This window comes from Poromitra crassiceps, assembly GCF_964638095.1.
Source record: "Poromitra crassiceps genome assembly, chromosome: 19".
Taxonomy (NCBI): domain Eukaryota; kingdom Metazoa; phylum Chordata; class Actinopteri; order Beryciformes; family Melamphaidae; genus Poromitra; species Poromitra crassiceps.
In genome coordinates this window covers 9,338,543-9,355,052 of record NC_139646.1, presented here as the reverse complement: position 1 = coordinate 9,355,052, position 16,510 = coordinate 9,338,543, and the positions used below count along the sequence as shown (strand labels likewise).

At 40.4% G+C, this 16,510-nt stretch overlaps 1 protein-coding gene across 1 annotated transcript; it reads right to left on the bottom strand.

The window, feature by feature from the left end:
• Positions 1-658: 658 nt before the first annotated feature.
• On the bottom strand, positions 659-12,195 carry casp3a (caspase 3, apoptosis-related cysteine peptidase a). Its single transcript, XM_083656246.1, has 6 exons — positions 12,051-12,195; positions 11,549-11,688; positions 6,200-6,328; positions 5,854-6,029; positions 5,627-5,741; positions 659-5,513 (listed from the first exon to the last, which is right to left on the bottom strand). Exons 1-6 carry the CDS (start codon positions 12,119-12,121, stop codon positions 5,284-5,286), a joined length of 861 nt encoding a protein of 286 aa, XP_083512372.1. The 5' UTR covers positions 12,122-12,195; the 3' UTR covers positions 659-5,283.
• Between the last annotated feature and the right edge of the window lie 4,315 nt (positions 12,196-16,510).

Sequence of the window (16,510 nt, the reverse complement as noted above, 5' to 3'; positions counted from 1 at the left end):
AAGGGGGGGGGGAAATAACTTAAAAGGCTAGGGCCTTTCTTGCTAATCATATTCTTCTCTTATACTAAGTAGTTTCATAGCATTGTTATTTTTCATTGGCTTTTATATAAGAACCTCATTATGAAAGATACATAACTTGGGTTTCACTTCCATATACTTGGATTTGTGTATGCTACATAAATGTTTCCAAGAATAAGAATGATTTTAACCAGAAAGTCATTGTTTCCATTGTCCATAACCAGTCCATAAACAACGTCCTTTTTTAAAAGTTCTCAAGTTGATGAACCTTTGGGTAAAGTCAATCATATTGTAGGCTATATTAAGCCATAAAGCTTCAGAATACATACATTGGAAAACTAAGTGAGTAGTTGCAATTTTATCACAAAAAGACACAATTGTTGGTTTCAATTCCAAATTGTTGTAGTAACAATGCATTGGATGGATACACGCGCTTGCATTTGCTCTGCTTGTGCTCAAACTCTGTGCATGCAGTCACACTGCTTCTGTTGCGCTCTTGAAACTTCTGCTGTGGGATTTCTTCTCTGCGCTTGGATTTTTGTGCGCAAAAACAGTCAGAAATCCCCAACCAATATAGAATGCCAGGTGCCGGTATAATAACGTTCAAACAATGAGTCAAACACCTATATTGGTTTAGGTAGACCATTGGAAACACATGATACAGAACAATGAAAAGTGGTTTCACTTTATTCTCACTGACCACAGGAAGAAAAGAAAAAAACATTACACCAACCTCACAGAGTATAGTTGCTTATAAGATAGTGACGTTACAATAAAGCCAAACGTTACAAAAGGAGTATTGGAGTAGAACCTGGATGTAACAAGATGATTTAGGACAGCAAGTCTGTGTCAAATGCAATCAATCCAGCTCAACTGTGGAGTTGAACCATAGGCACACAATTTATATCCTGTTCTGTCTCCAATGAATGAAACAATTTTCCCCGGTGATATACAGTATAAGACATACCAGCTCCACTGACAGTAGTTGTCTACTGGATTTCAGGAAAGGGTATGCGCTATGTACTGTAGTACTAATGCAATGTGGAAAGGTATCCAATGTGCTATTTCATCATTAAATAGAACATTGAAATATACAAACTGCAACCACAAACTAAATGTGAAGTTTCTATTCAAGTAAGAGTGATCAAACTGTACTGCAAATTACAGCATTGTGCAGATTTCTTTTACTCATGCATGCCCAGAGACAATAGATAGCACTTGAAATGACTATAATGGATAAAGCCTGGGCCTCAACAACAACATAAAAAAAGAAATGTAACAGACAGAATACAGCTTATTGGTTACCCCTGAATTTATATGCTACACATTATAATTTAATTTTAACTGTGTGCAAGGGTTGCCCTTTTTTGTATTTTTTTAATGCATGCATTAAGGCCTAACATGAGGCTTCACATAATGTGTGACTAGTTCATGAAACAGTCACATACAATTGTCCTTTTTGTTTAAAAAAATATTCTCCTAGTTACTATTTTGGTTGCCAGGCCCCAATGGTAAATTGCTGGTGTGCCTTAGGAGTGTCAACCAAACTACAAGAGTGTAAAAAAAAAAGGGGGAGGGGGGGGAAAGCACATGCACACAGTAATTGCACACACAACATGATCCCTTCAGACAGAAGCATCTCTTGTTTGGTCATTGGAGTTGTGCATGGAGTCTTTCTGTTGCGTTTGGTCATTGGAGTTCAAATAAACTGTTGGCTTATACAAATTCTGGTTCTGGACAGTTAGTCCATCCATGATCTTATGATCAGACAAATGTAGCAGATGCTACCTAGCCAACTGTCTCACCATATTTCCCTGAATTGTGTATGTTAAAGGAGAATTCCGTTTTTTTTACAACCTTATTTCCAGCTTTAAATATGATTTTAAGTCACCCTGATAAGTTTGGTTCGATTCCCATGCACTGAAACAATCATGTTTTGAACTGCGACCGGCATGTGAAATGCTTGTATTTACGTCCTGTAAATTGCTTATTTTCTGACACGCAGCGGCTCATATCCTTATTATATCATAGAGACAATGAGAAAATTAACAATGTATTTACCTTTGTGCAGCATGCTCAGCCTGCTGTGTTTGCTGTCCGTCACATTAGAGATAGCAGCTGCTGTTCCCCCCGCTCCTCAGTTTGCAACCCATATGACGTTATTCCAGCTCAAATAAATAGGGGCGGCCATCAAATTCAAATGCATCGTCCATAATCTCAAAATCAGATAGCATCAGTGGTGTTTAACATGCTATGCTACAGATCGACTGCTCTGAGCACTCAACTCTGCCCTGCAAGTCCCCAGATGTGCTTTCAACTAGGGATGGGCATCGAATTTCGAATTTTCGAATAATCGTTGTTATTATCAAGGTCGACTTTTATTATTGAAATTCGAAATTCGTTTATTGATTATTTTTTTATTTTATTTTTTTTGTGAGTGAAATGTTGCATTGTCTCCCCTGATTCTAAGTATAGTCGAATCGCTTGGTTTGAGCAAGTAAAACTATTTTTATAAGCAACCTCTCCCTCTTCATGGGATTTCATCCGCCATTCATTTTTCCATAAACCTTGCTTAAAATGCTTATAAAAATGGTTTTACTTGCTCAAACCAAGCGATTCGACTATACTTAGAATCAGGGGAGACAATGCAACATTTCACTCACAAAAAAAAAATTTTTTTTTTTTTTTACATTTTTAATTTTTTTTACATTTTATTTTTATTTTCGAATTTCGATTAAAAGTCGACTTTGGCCAGCGAATTTCGAATAGTGTTTTTGCTAGAAATGCCCATCCCTACTTTCAACACACCCTGTTCAGAGACACATCCAGGGACTTGCAGGACGACTTGAGCACTCAGAGCAATCAATCTGTAGCTAGCATAGCATGGTATGGCATGGTTAGCCTGGGTAAACCCATCCCCCACGTGACCTGCTCTCAGACCTGTTCTCAGTCACTATGTGATAGTGACTGGGAACTGAGAGAGCAGGTCACGTGGTGGCTGGGTTTACCTAGGCTATGGCATGGTAGCCACTGCATGTCAGAAAATAAGCTATTTACAGGACATAAATACAAGCATTTCACAACATGCCACATTTTCAGGTCGCAGTTCAAAACATATCGTTTCAGTGCATGGGAATCAAACCAAACTTATCGGGGTGACTTAAAAAATCGTATTTAAAGCTGGAAATAAGGTCCAGGTTGTAAAAAAACAGAATTCTCCTTTAAAACAGCAAAGAGGCATTTACTGGCAAGACAAATTGTGAGTTTGGAATTGTAATGTTCTATTGACTTTTTGAAATGACTTAATGAAATGTGAGTTCTCTACACATATTCATGATCTTTGACCACACCAAGAGCTACGCAAATAAATGGCACAAAATTGTGAGGCAAATTTTAACCCACTTGCAGGGTTTCTACACATCTTCCATTTCAAAATTCCATACTTTTCCAGACTCAAGATTTCTAGGAAAATGTGCTTGTCATAATCAATTTAGACAGCAGAAATGTGTCACAATATTAAAATATCTTCACATCATCACAATATGACTCCACTGAAAGACGATAAATGATCATATTGAATTATTGCCCACCCCTAGGTTTAGGAAAACAACGGTTAGGTTTAGGCAACAAAAGCAACATGGTTGGGGTTAGGGTTATGGTTTGGGCCGGGGATTCGAACCAGGTCTCGAACGGGTCCGGCTCTCCCACCCCTTCTCCCCATGTGACTTTGACCTATTTAAACCTCAGACTCAGATTACATTCAAGACCCCCAGCGGTCTCGTGTGGCAGGGGGAACTTGCTATTGATTTATCTGACATTATATGGGAAAGGAGTCTGTCGGCTGCACAACTCTGCTCAGTTAATAGCAGACATCAGTTGACCCAATTTAAAGTTGCTCACCGTCTTCACTACTCCAAGCAGAAATTACACAAGATCTTCCCTTCTGTTTCACCAGTATGTGATAAGTGTTGGAGGCCACACTATCTCATGCCTTTTGGTTCTGCCCTTCACTAACGGGATTGTGGGCCAAAATATTTGATTGGTACTCTTAAGGCCCTCTTCACCCTCTTTTCAATTGTGGCTGTCGGATATGACCTCTGTTATACAGATGAAGAGACTCAGATTCCTTAGGACCAACTCACTTAATACATTTTCTGTTATTTGGCACCCATTTCTAGCCTACCTACCTCATTGAGGTTGGGAGCGACGAGTGACTCGCCTGAACTCACTGTTTGTTTGCCTTATTTGTGTGTTGTTGAATGAAAAAAGTTGAAAATAATATATTGGGAAAAAAGAGAGACCCCCAGCGGTCTCAAGACGGACCGACGGTCCTTCTTCGGTATACCTTTCGCCTCAGCAATAACGATGACAAGGGGGTGTGACAAATTGTCATATTTTGACGCCCCGGGAGTGAAACTGGGCTGGGTTGGGAATACAGCTACCTGTAGATGTTTATTATGTAACTAAAATGGTTTTAAAATCCAACTGTTAACATATAGGCTATGTTACATTCTGATGCCATGATAAAACTTGCTTTCATTATCAATTTATATTTTCTAAATTCAGAATTTGATTATTTGGAAAAATGAAGTCAGATAGTCACAATAGAAAATAGTCTGGAAACAAATATTTTTCCATACTCTCTTTTCCTTTTTCCATACTTTTCCAGGCCTGGAAATGACTAAAAACTAATTCCATACTTTCCCTTGCGTAGGAAGCCTCCACCTGTCAATCACAGCAACAGATGATGTGTACAGGTCTGAAAGATCGACCTTGGTCCGAAAAGATAAAAGCCGCAACATCGCTCAGCGAGACTTTGACATTGGTATGCACAGTGCATGGTAGGTTCGAAAAAAAATATTCTTAACGTGCAAATGACTTGTACGGGAGGGGAAAAGCCCCCTCCCCCAGTGTCTAAGGAGGACCTTTACTTTGATTGTGTGGTATATTCAGATTTAATATTAAAAAAATATAAGTAGCCTACATGTTTTGTAAGCTTGTAGGCCATTTCAAATGTTTGATGCTCAACCTACACTCCCCGCCCAGATAGAACCTTATAATTCCATACTCACAAAATGTGACACAACACTTCAACATCACATTTACACCCACAGATAAACTTTAGCTGAGGTTTCATAAGAAAATCCCAGTCAGAAAATGTAAACTAAAATAATTCACAAACGGCACCACAAAAACTCACCCTCAAGCCTTTCTTCTACAGATGAAGGCCTGTCAGTTTCCCATCTTCTGATGAAGAATATGCTATCAAGGGGTAAAATACATCTCTTTGGTCAGCATTGACACAATGCATGGGATTTGTTTCTTTGCATCAAAACCTGCCGCATTGGAGACAGACTCAAACTCTACTGCCACCTTGTGGTTCACCCGTGTCATGATGTGAAGGAGCTCCAGCTCTTTCCCATATTTGCCGATCATATCACACAGTGACTGGATGAACCAGGACCCGGTCATAGTATTCCTCCATGAGTAGTAACCTGTGATGAGTGATAGAATGAAGGAGGATGTATCAAAGCAATGTGCAAAAAGTATGCAGTGAGTGTACAAAAAGACCCGAGTGTTTTAGTGTGTCAGTGGAATAAACACAAACCCGGGGCTGTGGAGTAGGCATAGAGGAAGTCTGCTTCCACAGGGATCTTAGTTGTACTGTTATCTGCTCCGCTGTCTGTTTCAATGCCCGCATCTAGATCAGTGCCTCGGCAAGCCTAGTCAATGTGCACACACAGACAAAATAAGAATAGCTACAACACACGTTCTTTAGCATGATAGCTCGAGCTCAATTTGTGTAGGAGAAAGGATGCAAAACTCTTGCAATACCTGGATGAAGAAAAGTTTGGGCTTGCCCACCAATGATTTGCAGCGATCGCCCCGGAAAAGCGATGTGAGGGTCCTGAGCTCTACTGAGCTATCTGTACCAAAGAACACGCCTTCGTCCCCGTGGCTCAACAGAACACAAATCAATGAGGCTGAAGAACTGTGATCTTCCTTTGAAACTGTGAGAAAAAGAGAATTGAATCACCTTTTTTTTTTTGTATTTTTGGTAACCACAAGCTGTAGCCTGATGCATATGAAGGCAAAGGATGAGAGGGATCAATAGTTTATAACTGGAAGTTTGTGTGTATGTGACTTTTGGAGTTGGATACATAAATGCAGCATTACTTACCAGCAGTTAAAACCTGTTTTATCTGGTCAACCGTCTGGTCATTGTAAACCTTCACTTTGTAACCCAGCATCCCAAACTGCTTCATCATGTTGCCTGCATCTACGTCTGTACCGCTCCGTTGATTCATGCCTTTGAAAACAAAACAGAAAGAATTGCCATTGTTTCTTCTTCTTAACACAATGAGAATACAGTAAGAAAAATACTTGGACTAAAAACTCACTATAATTAGCCCAGGTCTAAGTGCATTGTATTTTTTTTTAACTATTTGCCAACTGGTTTCTTTTTTTCTCATGGACTCAAGTGACAGGATGACTTCTGAATTTCAAAGCATTGCCTTGCCATGGGTGTTGGTGCGGCCCACGGGCCCATACAAAAGGTACTGTACATACATTACTTTTTTTTCATATGGACCTCCACTGAGGCTAAACTCAAGAGATTTTCACAACTTCATGAACCCACAGAATGCACTGCACACCTGAGATTCACTTTGGCCCATGATCCTTCTAAAATTAACTTTCTGGACATATTAACAAAAGGAGCCTTATACAGGAAGCCAACTGACACAAACCCACTGCTTCATGGACAGTCGTATCACCCTACTACACCTTTAAAGAAAAGCCTCCATATTTCTCAGTTAAAGCATAATGTGCCGCATATGCAGCTCAGACACTGATTTCAAAAAACAAATGACAGACTTGGAACACAGATTCCTACAAAGAGGGTATAAAAGCAAGTGGGTGAGACAAGACTCAATTTTTTCAACTTAACACAAACACAATGAGAGTGCTTGAACACCACCATGGATAACAGGATCGCCTGTGCATTAGTAGTACTCAGTCACCTCTGGCCAAAGACATGTCCACTCACTGTCATCAAAAAACATTGGCATGTTGTAGCCATGGACCCTGCTCTCAAAGGACACCTGGACTACACACCACGGATCTTTTCAAAAGACCCCAAAACCTCAGAAACATGTTGTCCATCTAACCCCCCGCCCATCTATATTTCTGTGTCCTGTGGAACCAGGCAAATACAAATGTGGCAACAGTGTAATTTCACTCCCAAAACCAAGACATTTCTATCACCCACGCACAGGGGAAACTATTTGCTATTAAAGGTAGCATCTCATGTAAAACCAACAATGTGATATACTAGATGCTCAAATGCCCCTGTGGACTTGCATACATGGGCAAAACTTCCTGAATCCTCAAAAACACAACTTCAGAACACGGTAGTACCAGTAGAAACCATGACCAAAAGAGCCCTGTGGCCAACCACTTCAATTTAATGAACCACACGGTTGCCTCTCTCAGTTATATTGTAATTTGTAATCGAACATGTCCAACGAAGGGAGGGCAGACATCAATTCAACACTCTTCTTTCGACATGTGAACTAATTCTGGATCTACACTCTAGACCAGGGGTGTCAAAACTTTTTTGAATGGGGACCAGATTAGATCATGTGAAAATAGCGGCGGGCCAGCTGCTTCTCACATCATATGGGTTATAAAAATAAAAATAAAAATAAAATAAAAATCCCATACAATTCAATTGTACTCTATTAAAGGATTTTGTTTATCATCTGAAAAATTAGTTCCGCCTGCATTGTTCCTACTTGGTGCTTGTCTGCATTGCAAACTGTATGATAGTGTTGTCGTTAGGTGAACGGAAAAAATGCAAATCACTTCCTCTCGCTTTCCCTCAGCTAGTTAGAAGGTGAGCTATTGAAGCCTCCACACTAATCAATGATTAATGTGGAGTTATTTAAAACAGAAATAATGTTTCATGTTTGTTAATTTGAGTATATATTTTAACTAAAACTGTCGGCTGTGTTTTTTATGTGTTTTTTATATGTGCATTGCTTTGCTGCTTGTTTTTTCGATTATTTTTTTGTAAAGCACCTTGAATTGCCTTTGTGTATGAAAGGTGCTATATAAATAAAATTTGACTTGACTTGACTTGACTTATTACCATGCTACCTCTGGTGTTGGTCATTTCACATTCTCTTTGTGTTGTTCAAGTAAAAGGTGTGAACATACAGCAGAAAATAGGGTGTAAGCATGCAGTTAGAAATAATTGTCATACTGCAATTCGATAGAGTTCTACAAAGAACGGGTTGGGAGAATTCTTTAGTTCACTGCAGTGATGGAGCTGCTGCAGAGGAAGAGGAAGTGATGACAGAAGTCCAGAGGAACCGGTCAGTGTAGGAATTTAACCAGGTTAATGGGTAAAAATGCCCCCCCCCCCAAAACCATGATCCAGGGGCAACAATTGCCTCCAAGATTTCAATAATTTTGTTTTCATTCCAACACACACTCAGCACCTGCAAGCTGGTTGCCAGACGATGAAGAAGAACACTCTCGCACAAACCGCGCTGTTGTTCACACTACACTTTAGCAACAGCATGGACTCATTTCTAATTTTTCAAGTGCCCCCAAAATGTTGTAAATGCCCCCTGTTTTTAGACAGTGGAGGCAAAAGTTTTCCCCAAAATATTTTTTAAATTTCCTACACGGAACCCAGTGCTGTTTACAAAGACCATCGCCTCGAAGAATGTGGAAAAGGAACATGACATACCGTACCGGTCGAAATCTGAACAGCTCTTGGGATAGCGGTAATGCTGACCTGGTAGTTCACTTTTACTAGCTAAGCAAAATAGCACCATGTCTTAGGCAACCTGACCGCAAATGCAATATTATGTTTTGAGAATATGACAAGGAAACACCATGTGTCTCCAGTAGCCTGTTGAAATGCATTTAGCCATGGTGAAGTTACAGGTGTTTCTCTCAACATAGGCTACAAGAGACTCTACTCTTTGATCCACAGTAGATGTGGTGTGAGTCTCCTTTTTGGTAAAGGAATGAAAACACCAAGCTCCACTTGGTGGCCATTGTCATCTTAAAATGACCTCTCATAGCAACAAACAAGGCACACAAAGCACATAGTGAGTTGCTAGATTTTCTTGCTAGCCTTATTGTTGAGCCTTGTTAACATCAAATTGAATGAACACATGAGAGATAGCTTTGACTCGCTTTGAAGGGCCAACGTTAACTACAGTGCTGTTACACTATAGCCATTGGTTCCCAAATGGTGTGCCGTGAGGCAAGTCCAGGTAGGACGATCAGATCCCAGCAAACCAAATGGGAGGATTACATCGGAAGAAGCACCCATATTTCACGTAAGGCATCATGGCAGCTAGAAATAAGGTGGATAGGGCTGCCGATGATCTTCATTATCGATGAATCTGTTGATTATTTTAGACTAATCGATTAATCGTTTGGTCTATAAAATGTCACCAATTGGTGAAAAATGGCGATCATTTCCCCCCAAAAGCCAAAGATGACATCCTTAATGTCTTCTTTTAGCCTGACCGACATTCCACAACCCAAAGATAGTCTGTCATAGAAGACTGACATCCGAAAGCTGGAACACGAGAAAACTGTTTTTTTCTTCTTAAAAATCAGTCAGTGTCTCTCTCTCTCTCTCTCTCTCTCTCTGTGGTTTGGCACAAAAAGTTTGAAAACCACTGCACTAAGCACAGGCTAAACTGTGCCAGGTGAAAAATCAATTTAAAGGGGGACTAACCCCCTAGATATGTATTAGAACAGTGATTTGAAAATACCTATGGAAAAAACCAAGAAATGACATATGCTCTTGTCTATACTGGACTCTTTGGCTGTGTTGAAGCAGATTTTTTTTCGGAAATCGACGCCATTACAGTTTGCCTATTGCCTCAAAAATAATTTATTTGAGAGGGGCCATATCTGTATAAATATCAACAATTAGCCAACGCTGGTGGCCTGTATGGAAAGAGCTTTGCTCAAAATGGTTGAAAGTTATATCAATTTGGTAATTCAGTGGCGAACTAGAAATTTAATTATTTTTCTGCATGTAACTCTATGGCAGTGTGTCAAAACTACGTTACGAGAGCAAAGTGGCATGGGCTCGTTACAGCAGCACACCGCACAATACGACAAACCCCCCGTTCTGGGGTAACACAATGCGAGATTTCTCTACGTCATTCCCTCGTCCAAGTTGCCATATAGTCCCTTTTTCATTTTAGTTTGGGGACTTTTCGTGATTCTTGTTAAAAGTTGTGCAAAAGTTTTTTCCTCTCAGCGCAGTGCAGGCTGCCTGCGCCTCCTCCCTCCTGCCAGACCCCGGCTGGCGAAACAGCATGGGGCGCTTGTAACCTCACGGAGCAACAAACAAACAGACAGAAATAGCTGGTGTGCGATTTAGAGAATACAGTCTGAGATTGGGTACAGGATTGAGGGAATCCCGCATCTGTTTGCGAAGGTGCGACTGGACAGGACGCTTTTCACAGACGGGCACAGTAGTCGGAGCGAGGCGAGTGTCTCTCAGGGCTACTCAGGGCAGAGCTGCAGATCTCTCCTTCTCCTCCGCGCATTCAGTCTGTCCAAAATCATTACCGATATAATCTCAGTAGGAGGGATGCAGGGAAATGATAGTAGCCGATGTGTTTAGAGAAGCTTTGTCACGTTGTCACGTCGTAGTATAGCGTTATATTTTACATGTGCGCTAAACTGCGACCATATTTGTTTGCGGAAATATCAGACTGCTCTCTCTACTCTCAGAGCACAGAGAGCTCTGCTCTGCTGCGCGCGCCCGCGGAGCTTGGAGCTAGTGCATGAGGTTTACAGTACGACTCTCTCCCGCATGCCTGGGCTGGAGACAGCTGCTTGCAACTCGGACTGATAATATATACATCATCATTCGAGCTTATTCAGGTAAGATATTAATAAAGTAGTGACACATTCAGCGGGAAACTAACTATAATTAAGACATGTGCCAACTTTGACAACGTTTGGTTCAGTATTTTAAGAGCAAACTTCAATAAGAATAGGCTTGGAGTTCTGAGGAGCTGAAAGGGTACAGGGGGGGTAGGGGAGTAATTATCTTGAAATCCCATAGTCTTTGGGGACAACCTGACGTCAGGTTGTACCAAATCTCCCATTCATTTGAGAAAAAAAAAAAAAGCAGTCTTTGACCCTAAGAGGGCGCTTATGCCAGATATGCTGCTGAAAAATGATACAAATGGTAAAATGGCAACAGTTTGGTGTCAAATGTGGAAATTCTGACCAGAATTCTTCACACATCACCCCCAAAGTCATATATATTGGTTAAAAGCTGAAAAAAAGTGTTTTGGAGGTTAGTTCTCCTTTAAACTAGGTATTTGTCAAAGTTATCCTGGTCCAAGAATGCCCTTTAGCTAAAATATGCAGTGGACAAAGTACGTGAATTAACTGCAGTTTCAGATTGAATGGGTTTCATTAAAATGCATTTAGCTCAACCCTGTTCAAATGACCCAATAGTAAGTACCGGTACCTGTTTTTCTGTCAAAGTTCTTGTTGTTGATGATGATACACTGGCCAATGCTGGGGTAACTAAGGCTGTATCTGAAGCTATGGGACTTGGGCTTGGCATCCACTTCCACAGTGGCAGGGGTACTATCAGACCCCTCTGACCTGGAAGAAAACGAATCATAACGATTATCCGAAAATAAACACAGATCCTTTTAATAGTAACGAACTTACGTGACACCTACAACTGTATAATGCATGACGAGTGGCATTCAAGTGTTCACTGGCTGCCATGCTATATGAAGTGAATTTTCTGTATATAACGCTAATAACTTATTAAACTAGCAAAGATACCGTGACTGGCGGATATTTGGCGTATGGGCGTTACGACGGCAGTATCAATTTGGCAACAATAGCTTTGTAAAATAAAAAACAAGCTCTCATATCATTGTCTATGGGCTAGGTTGCTAACATGCTACATAACAAAGAAGTGCTGTCGGTAACGTTAGCTAAGTTAGTTAACTCACTGTTGTCCATCGCCCCGGCCCCGCCTCGCGTCAGTGCAGTCTCCTCCGGGTCGGGAGCCGTTGGTTGACATGGTTTTGGTTCAGCAAATTAACGATTAGCCAAACAGAGGTCAATTAGCAACTAAACCAGTGAGAGGAAGCGGCGGATCTGTCTGCGGTCTGTAAACAAGTAACCTCGCGTCACCAGGCTCTTCTCGGCGAGAAAGAGCCTGGCTCCCGCCCACAATTGATTTTGTCACCCTACTGGTTCCCGCCTAGAGCCCGCCCTAGACCGGATGGCAGCGTTTCTAGCTCGTCAACTTTCACGTTAACTTGACAATTTGACCCAAGTATCAGAATCCTCTTTCACCGTTTTGACCGGTGTGTCAGGCGGTGGTGGCGGAGATGCCATATTGCATAAACGTTTTGTTTTATGTAACGCTAGCTTTGTTTTGATCAGACTCTAGTTTAGGTAACATCACCGCGTCAAGCTAACGGCAACAAAGACGTTGTTAGGCGCATTGCCATCCGGTGTTAATTCTGGGTCCGGGGTTTACGCCCCCATGACAAAAAGCGGGGTGGAAGGTGCCCAGACTAGTAAACAAGAGAACGCTGATGTTACGTCATGGGGAAGGACGGTGCGCTTCTTTTCGACTTCCGCGCCTCCCGGCGCCGCGCAGAGTCAAGAAAAGAGAGCACTCCTCCTGTCCTTCCAATCTACCAATACAGTATATAGGACTACCGACCGTATTAATCGTTTTGTGTAGGCTAAATAACCACATACAAGAAATAAGAGCTAATTATTAAAATCGTACTGTTACTACTAGCTACTAGTAATGTTAAAAGGGAAGGCGCAGCTCTTTAGGGGCCTAGGGGGGTAGCCTACTTCTACTCACTAAATCAAGCTCACTACCAGACATTTAGCTACATTTTGTTAGTTTGAAAAAGTGTTATAGCCTACGGTTTGTCATCTATGCACAATGTAGCACATTGATTGTGCTTGGACCCCATTCATGGCTACAAACTTGTTTACTTGTATATAAACGAGTTGTTCTTGTTGCACAATGCACAGTAATACAGCAATACAGTGCTGTCTGGCTTGATGTACACTGATGTGATGTGTATAGTACTTAGGTTAAAACATGACTTATTTACCGATTCCTGGGGCTTGTAATATACAACAGTGGATCATTTTGTCTACGATTAACAAATATGTCTGTTTTTGTTCTTTTTGTTTTTTAACAGAAAACAAGACCACATTGCACTTCATCGCCATTCAGGCTTTAATAATGTCAACCTGTAACATAAGTTTCTAAGTTTTCAAAAACAGAAAAAAGAAAAAGTGATAATCACAACAGTTTTTTGGTCTCCATTAAGGGAATGCTCAGAGCAGTGTTTCAATACAACATTTCCACTCAAGCACAATTCTCCATGATGAGCCACCAACATGAATTTCTCTGGGTACCATGTAGTTATGCCACGGAGTTGGCTTTAATTTTCCAACTTATTTTCACATATTTCTTTCTGTTCTTTGCACCATACGTAGAGGTTTTCGTTCCGTTTGCCATTTTTGATCTTGGATCAGGAAATGTTTCTAAAACCCATAATGTCTACAGACTTAAACAGCCTGTCAGAGGTTGACTGTTTAGGTCAAATCAAGGGATGGATATTATGGAATTGTAACTTTGTTAAGCCAGTTTTTAGAAAGAAAGAAAAATCTCATCATATCATGATAGCCCCTACATTACAGGGCAAAGATCATAAGGAGAGAATAAACGGGGAAAAGAGATGAGAAACTAAAGAAAAATGGAGAGGAATGACAAACGCAGATGGATTGATTAGGTTAGGTATAGAATAGAATATAATTAATTAACAATTAAAACCAACAACTAAAATATCACATTATGTAAAGTAAAAAGAAGAAAAACAAACAGGACAAAAATAAATCTGTAAACTCATTCTGTAATTGCAGTGAATGGCATTATAGAATCAGATACACACACACACACACACACACACACACACACGCACACACACACACACACACACACACACACACACACACACACACACACACACACACACACACACACACACACACACACACACACACACACACACACACACACACACACACACACACGCACACACACAAAATAATAAATATATAAAAGAGGGAGTATGGAGTTGTATAATAGACCAAAAACAAATTGTCATTCAACTTAGAAAGCTGTCCTAGCTAGTAGATGGTGATGGGACAGTAACATGGCATTATGCGCAGCTCAGTCAATGGAAAATTATCCCGATGTGGGTGAAAAATCCTTTGACTGGTAAAAAAAAATAAAGAAAAAAAACTTTAAAAGTGCATCACTGCCACGATTGCATTTCTCTATCACTTAATATCACTATTACTTCATAGTTAAATTTATTTACATAAAAATATTTGTAACTATTATGCTTTGTGTTGTTTTGTTTTTCAGTGATCTGCATGTAAGTACACTTGCATTATAAAATTGGCTTTAGCCTTTTGATCAAACGTACAGTACTTGCACTCATATCACACCCAACATCAGAGACAAAAACAACGATATATTAATTCAACTCTTCTGGTTTAAATGAAGCCTAGTTCACACCAATAATTCGCAACGCAACAAGTTGAAACTTGTAACCGCTCTGCTAACTCTGGCTAGCTTTAAATGGCTGGAGTCAAGATGAGACTATTGTTGATTAAACTGTTCTAGTATAGTTTTGTTGCGTTGCAAATCATTGGTGTGAAGTGGACTTTAGGGTCCTGGCTTGACAATGGCCTCAGGTCTCATTTTGTCCCACAGGTGTACAGACACCACAGATACACCCTTGTTGCCCTCTATTCAAAATCAACACTTAGGGCATCACTTGGGTTTTGAATAACCAAAACCATTATTCTCCTATTGTAGAGTAAATCCATCAGATGCCCAAGCCTCAAAATCTACACTGAAAACAAATCACAGCGTAATGGTGTCGTCAACAATGCAGAGATTCTGACATTTTATTCATTTGTATTCACCCAACATGGGGATTACTTTTGCTGAATTGAATTCAAACAAAATGTCAACTGACAAACAAACAAAACTATGATGGCTTTAATTATTTTGTTGGGATGGACTATTTAGCTATAAGAACTTTTCTTTAAATACTACATCCTTCATGTATTCCAGAACTTAAAGCCACAACAGATTGTAATTGCCAACTGAGTTGGGAGATCGAGACAAGTATTGGTTGCAATAACTCAAACACCACCTTGAAAACCCAGCTTCACCAGTTGTTTGAGAGTAATGTCTCCTTACTGGTCACTTGTTCACGTTACGAGGCTGGGCTGAAAATTAACCATGTTCATACTTTGCGTTTCAATACGCCCCAACTTCCAGATGATAGCTTTGAAAACATCCTCACTCCTCAGCCTAGAATGCACTTTGTCGAGGCGGGTCAACAGAGAAACAGGCCAATACCATTCTGGTGCAAAATACGTAAATTTGCCAAGGTGGAATTTGTCTTTTGTGTCCGTGTCTAGATCTAGAGAAGGCCACTGGACTTTAGTTGATATAAAACTTACACATTTGCTGAATAACATTGTGTTTCTTTGACAAAGGCCTACCCCTCTGCATAAAGCAATTTGACACAATACACTGAGCAACCACTTCCCAAAGTGGCTGCTCCCCATGTAGTGACAGCACAGACTTCAGACACGCACACATAGACTCGCAGAGATCTTATATTCTCATGTCTTAAATTAGCGTACTTTGGTGGAAAGGCAGGTTAGACTTGGTAGTGCATTTTTATCTTCAACATAAGGAACATCAAGTAAATCTTCTACATTCCATTAAGCAATATGACTTTCCTAACCAGGCTCTACTTATCAAAGACCAGGTCAAGAGTTGGACTGTTTAAGAATGGCTTGTTGAAGGAAATACAAACAAACAAAACAACAAACAAAAAAGTCTGGGCTCCAGGCTAACTTTTTCCACTACTGGCAAATGGTGCCATCAATACAAATCTAGTTGGTACCAATATGTCAGATCATATGCCATCATATTGAGTAAAAATATTAAATTAATGTGTTGTGTTATGAAATGTCATTATGCTATACCGATTCAATAAAAAATTAAGAAATTGCTAATATATGGAATAAAGTGTTAGACAGCTCAGATCACATCCACAAAAACAGCTTTTCAAGATGACTAAATCAGAGTTAATCAGCCTAATATGAGAGGACTGAAAAATTAACCCCCCAACTACTTCTGTGGCACAAAGCCTAGTCTAACTCACTGGAAGCAGGCTGCAGGGATAAGCTCTGTCATTGGCTCCGCCTCCGACCATTTCAGTCGGTGCGAAGGGAAATCCCTTTCCTGCTCCCTGCGTGTCACTCTCAAGTGCCTCTGTGAAACAACAACGCTAGCTTGCAAGCTAGCAACATACACGCTGAAAATGGCAAGTTTTGATGA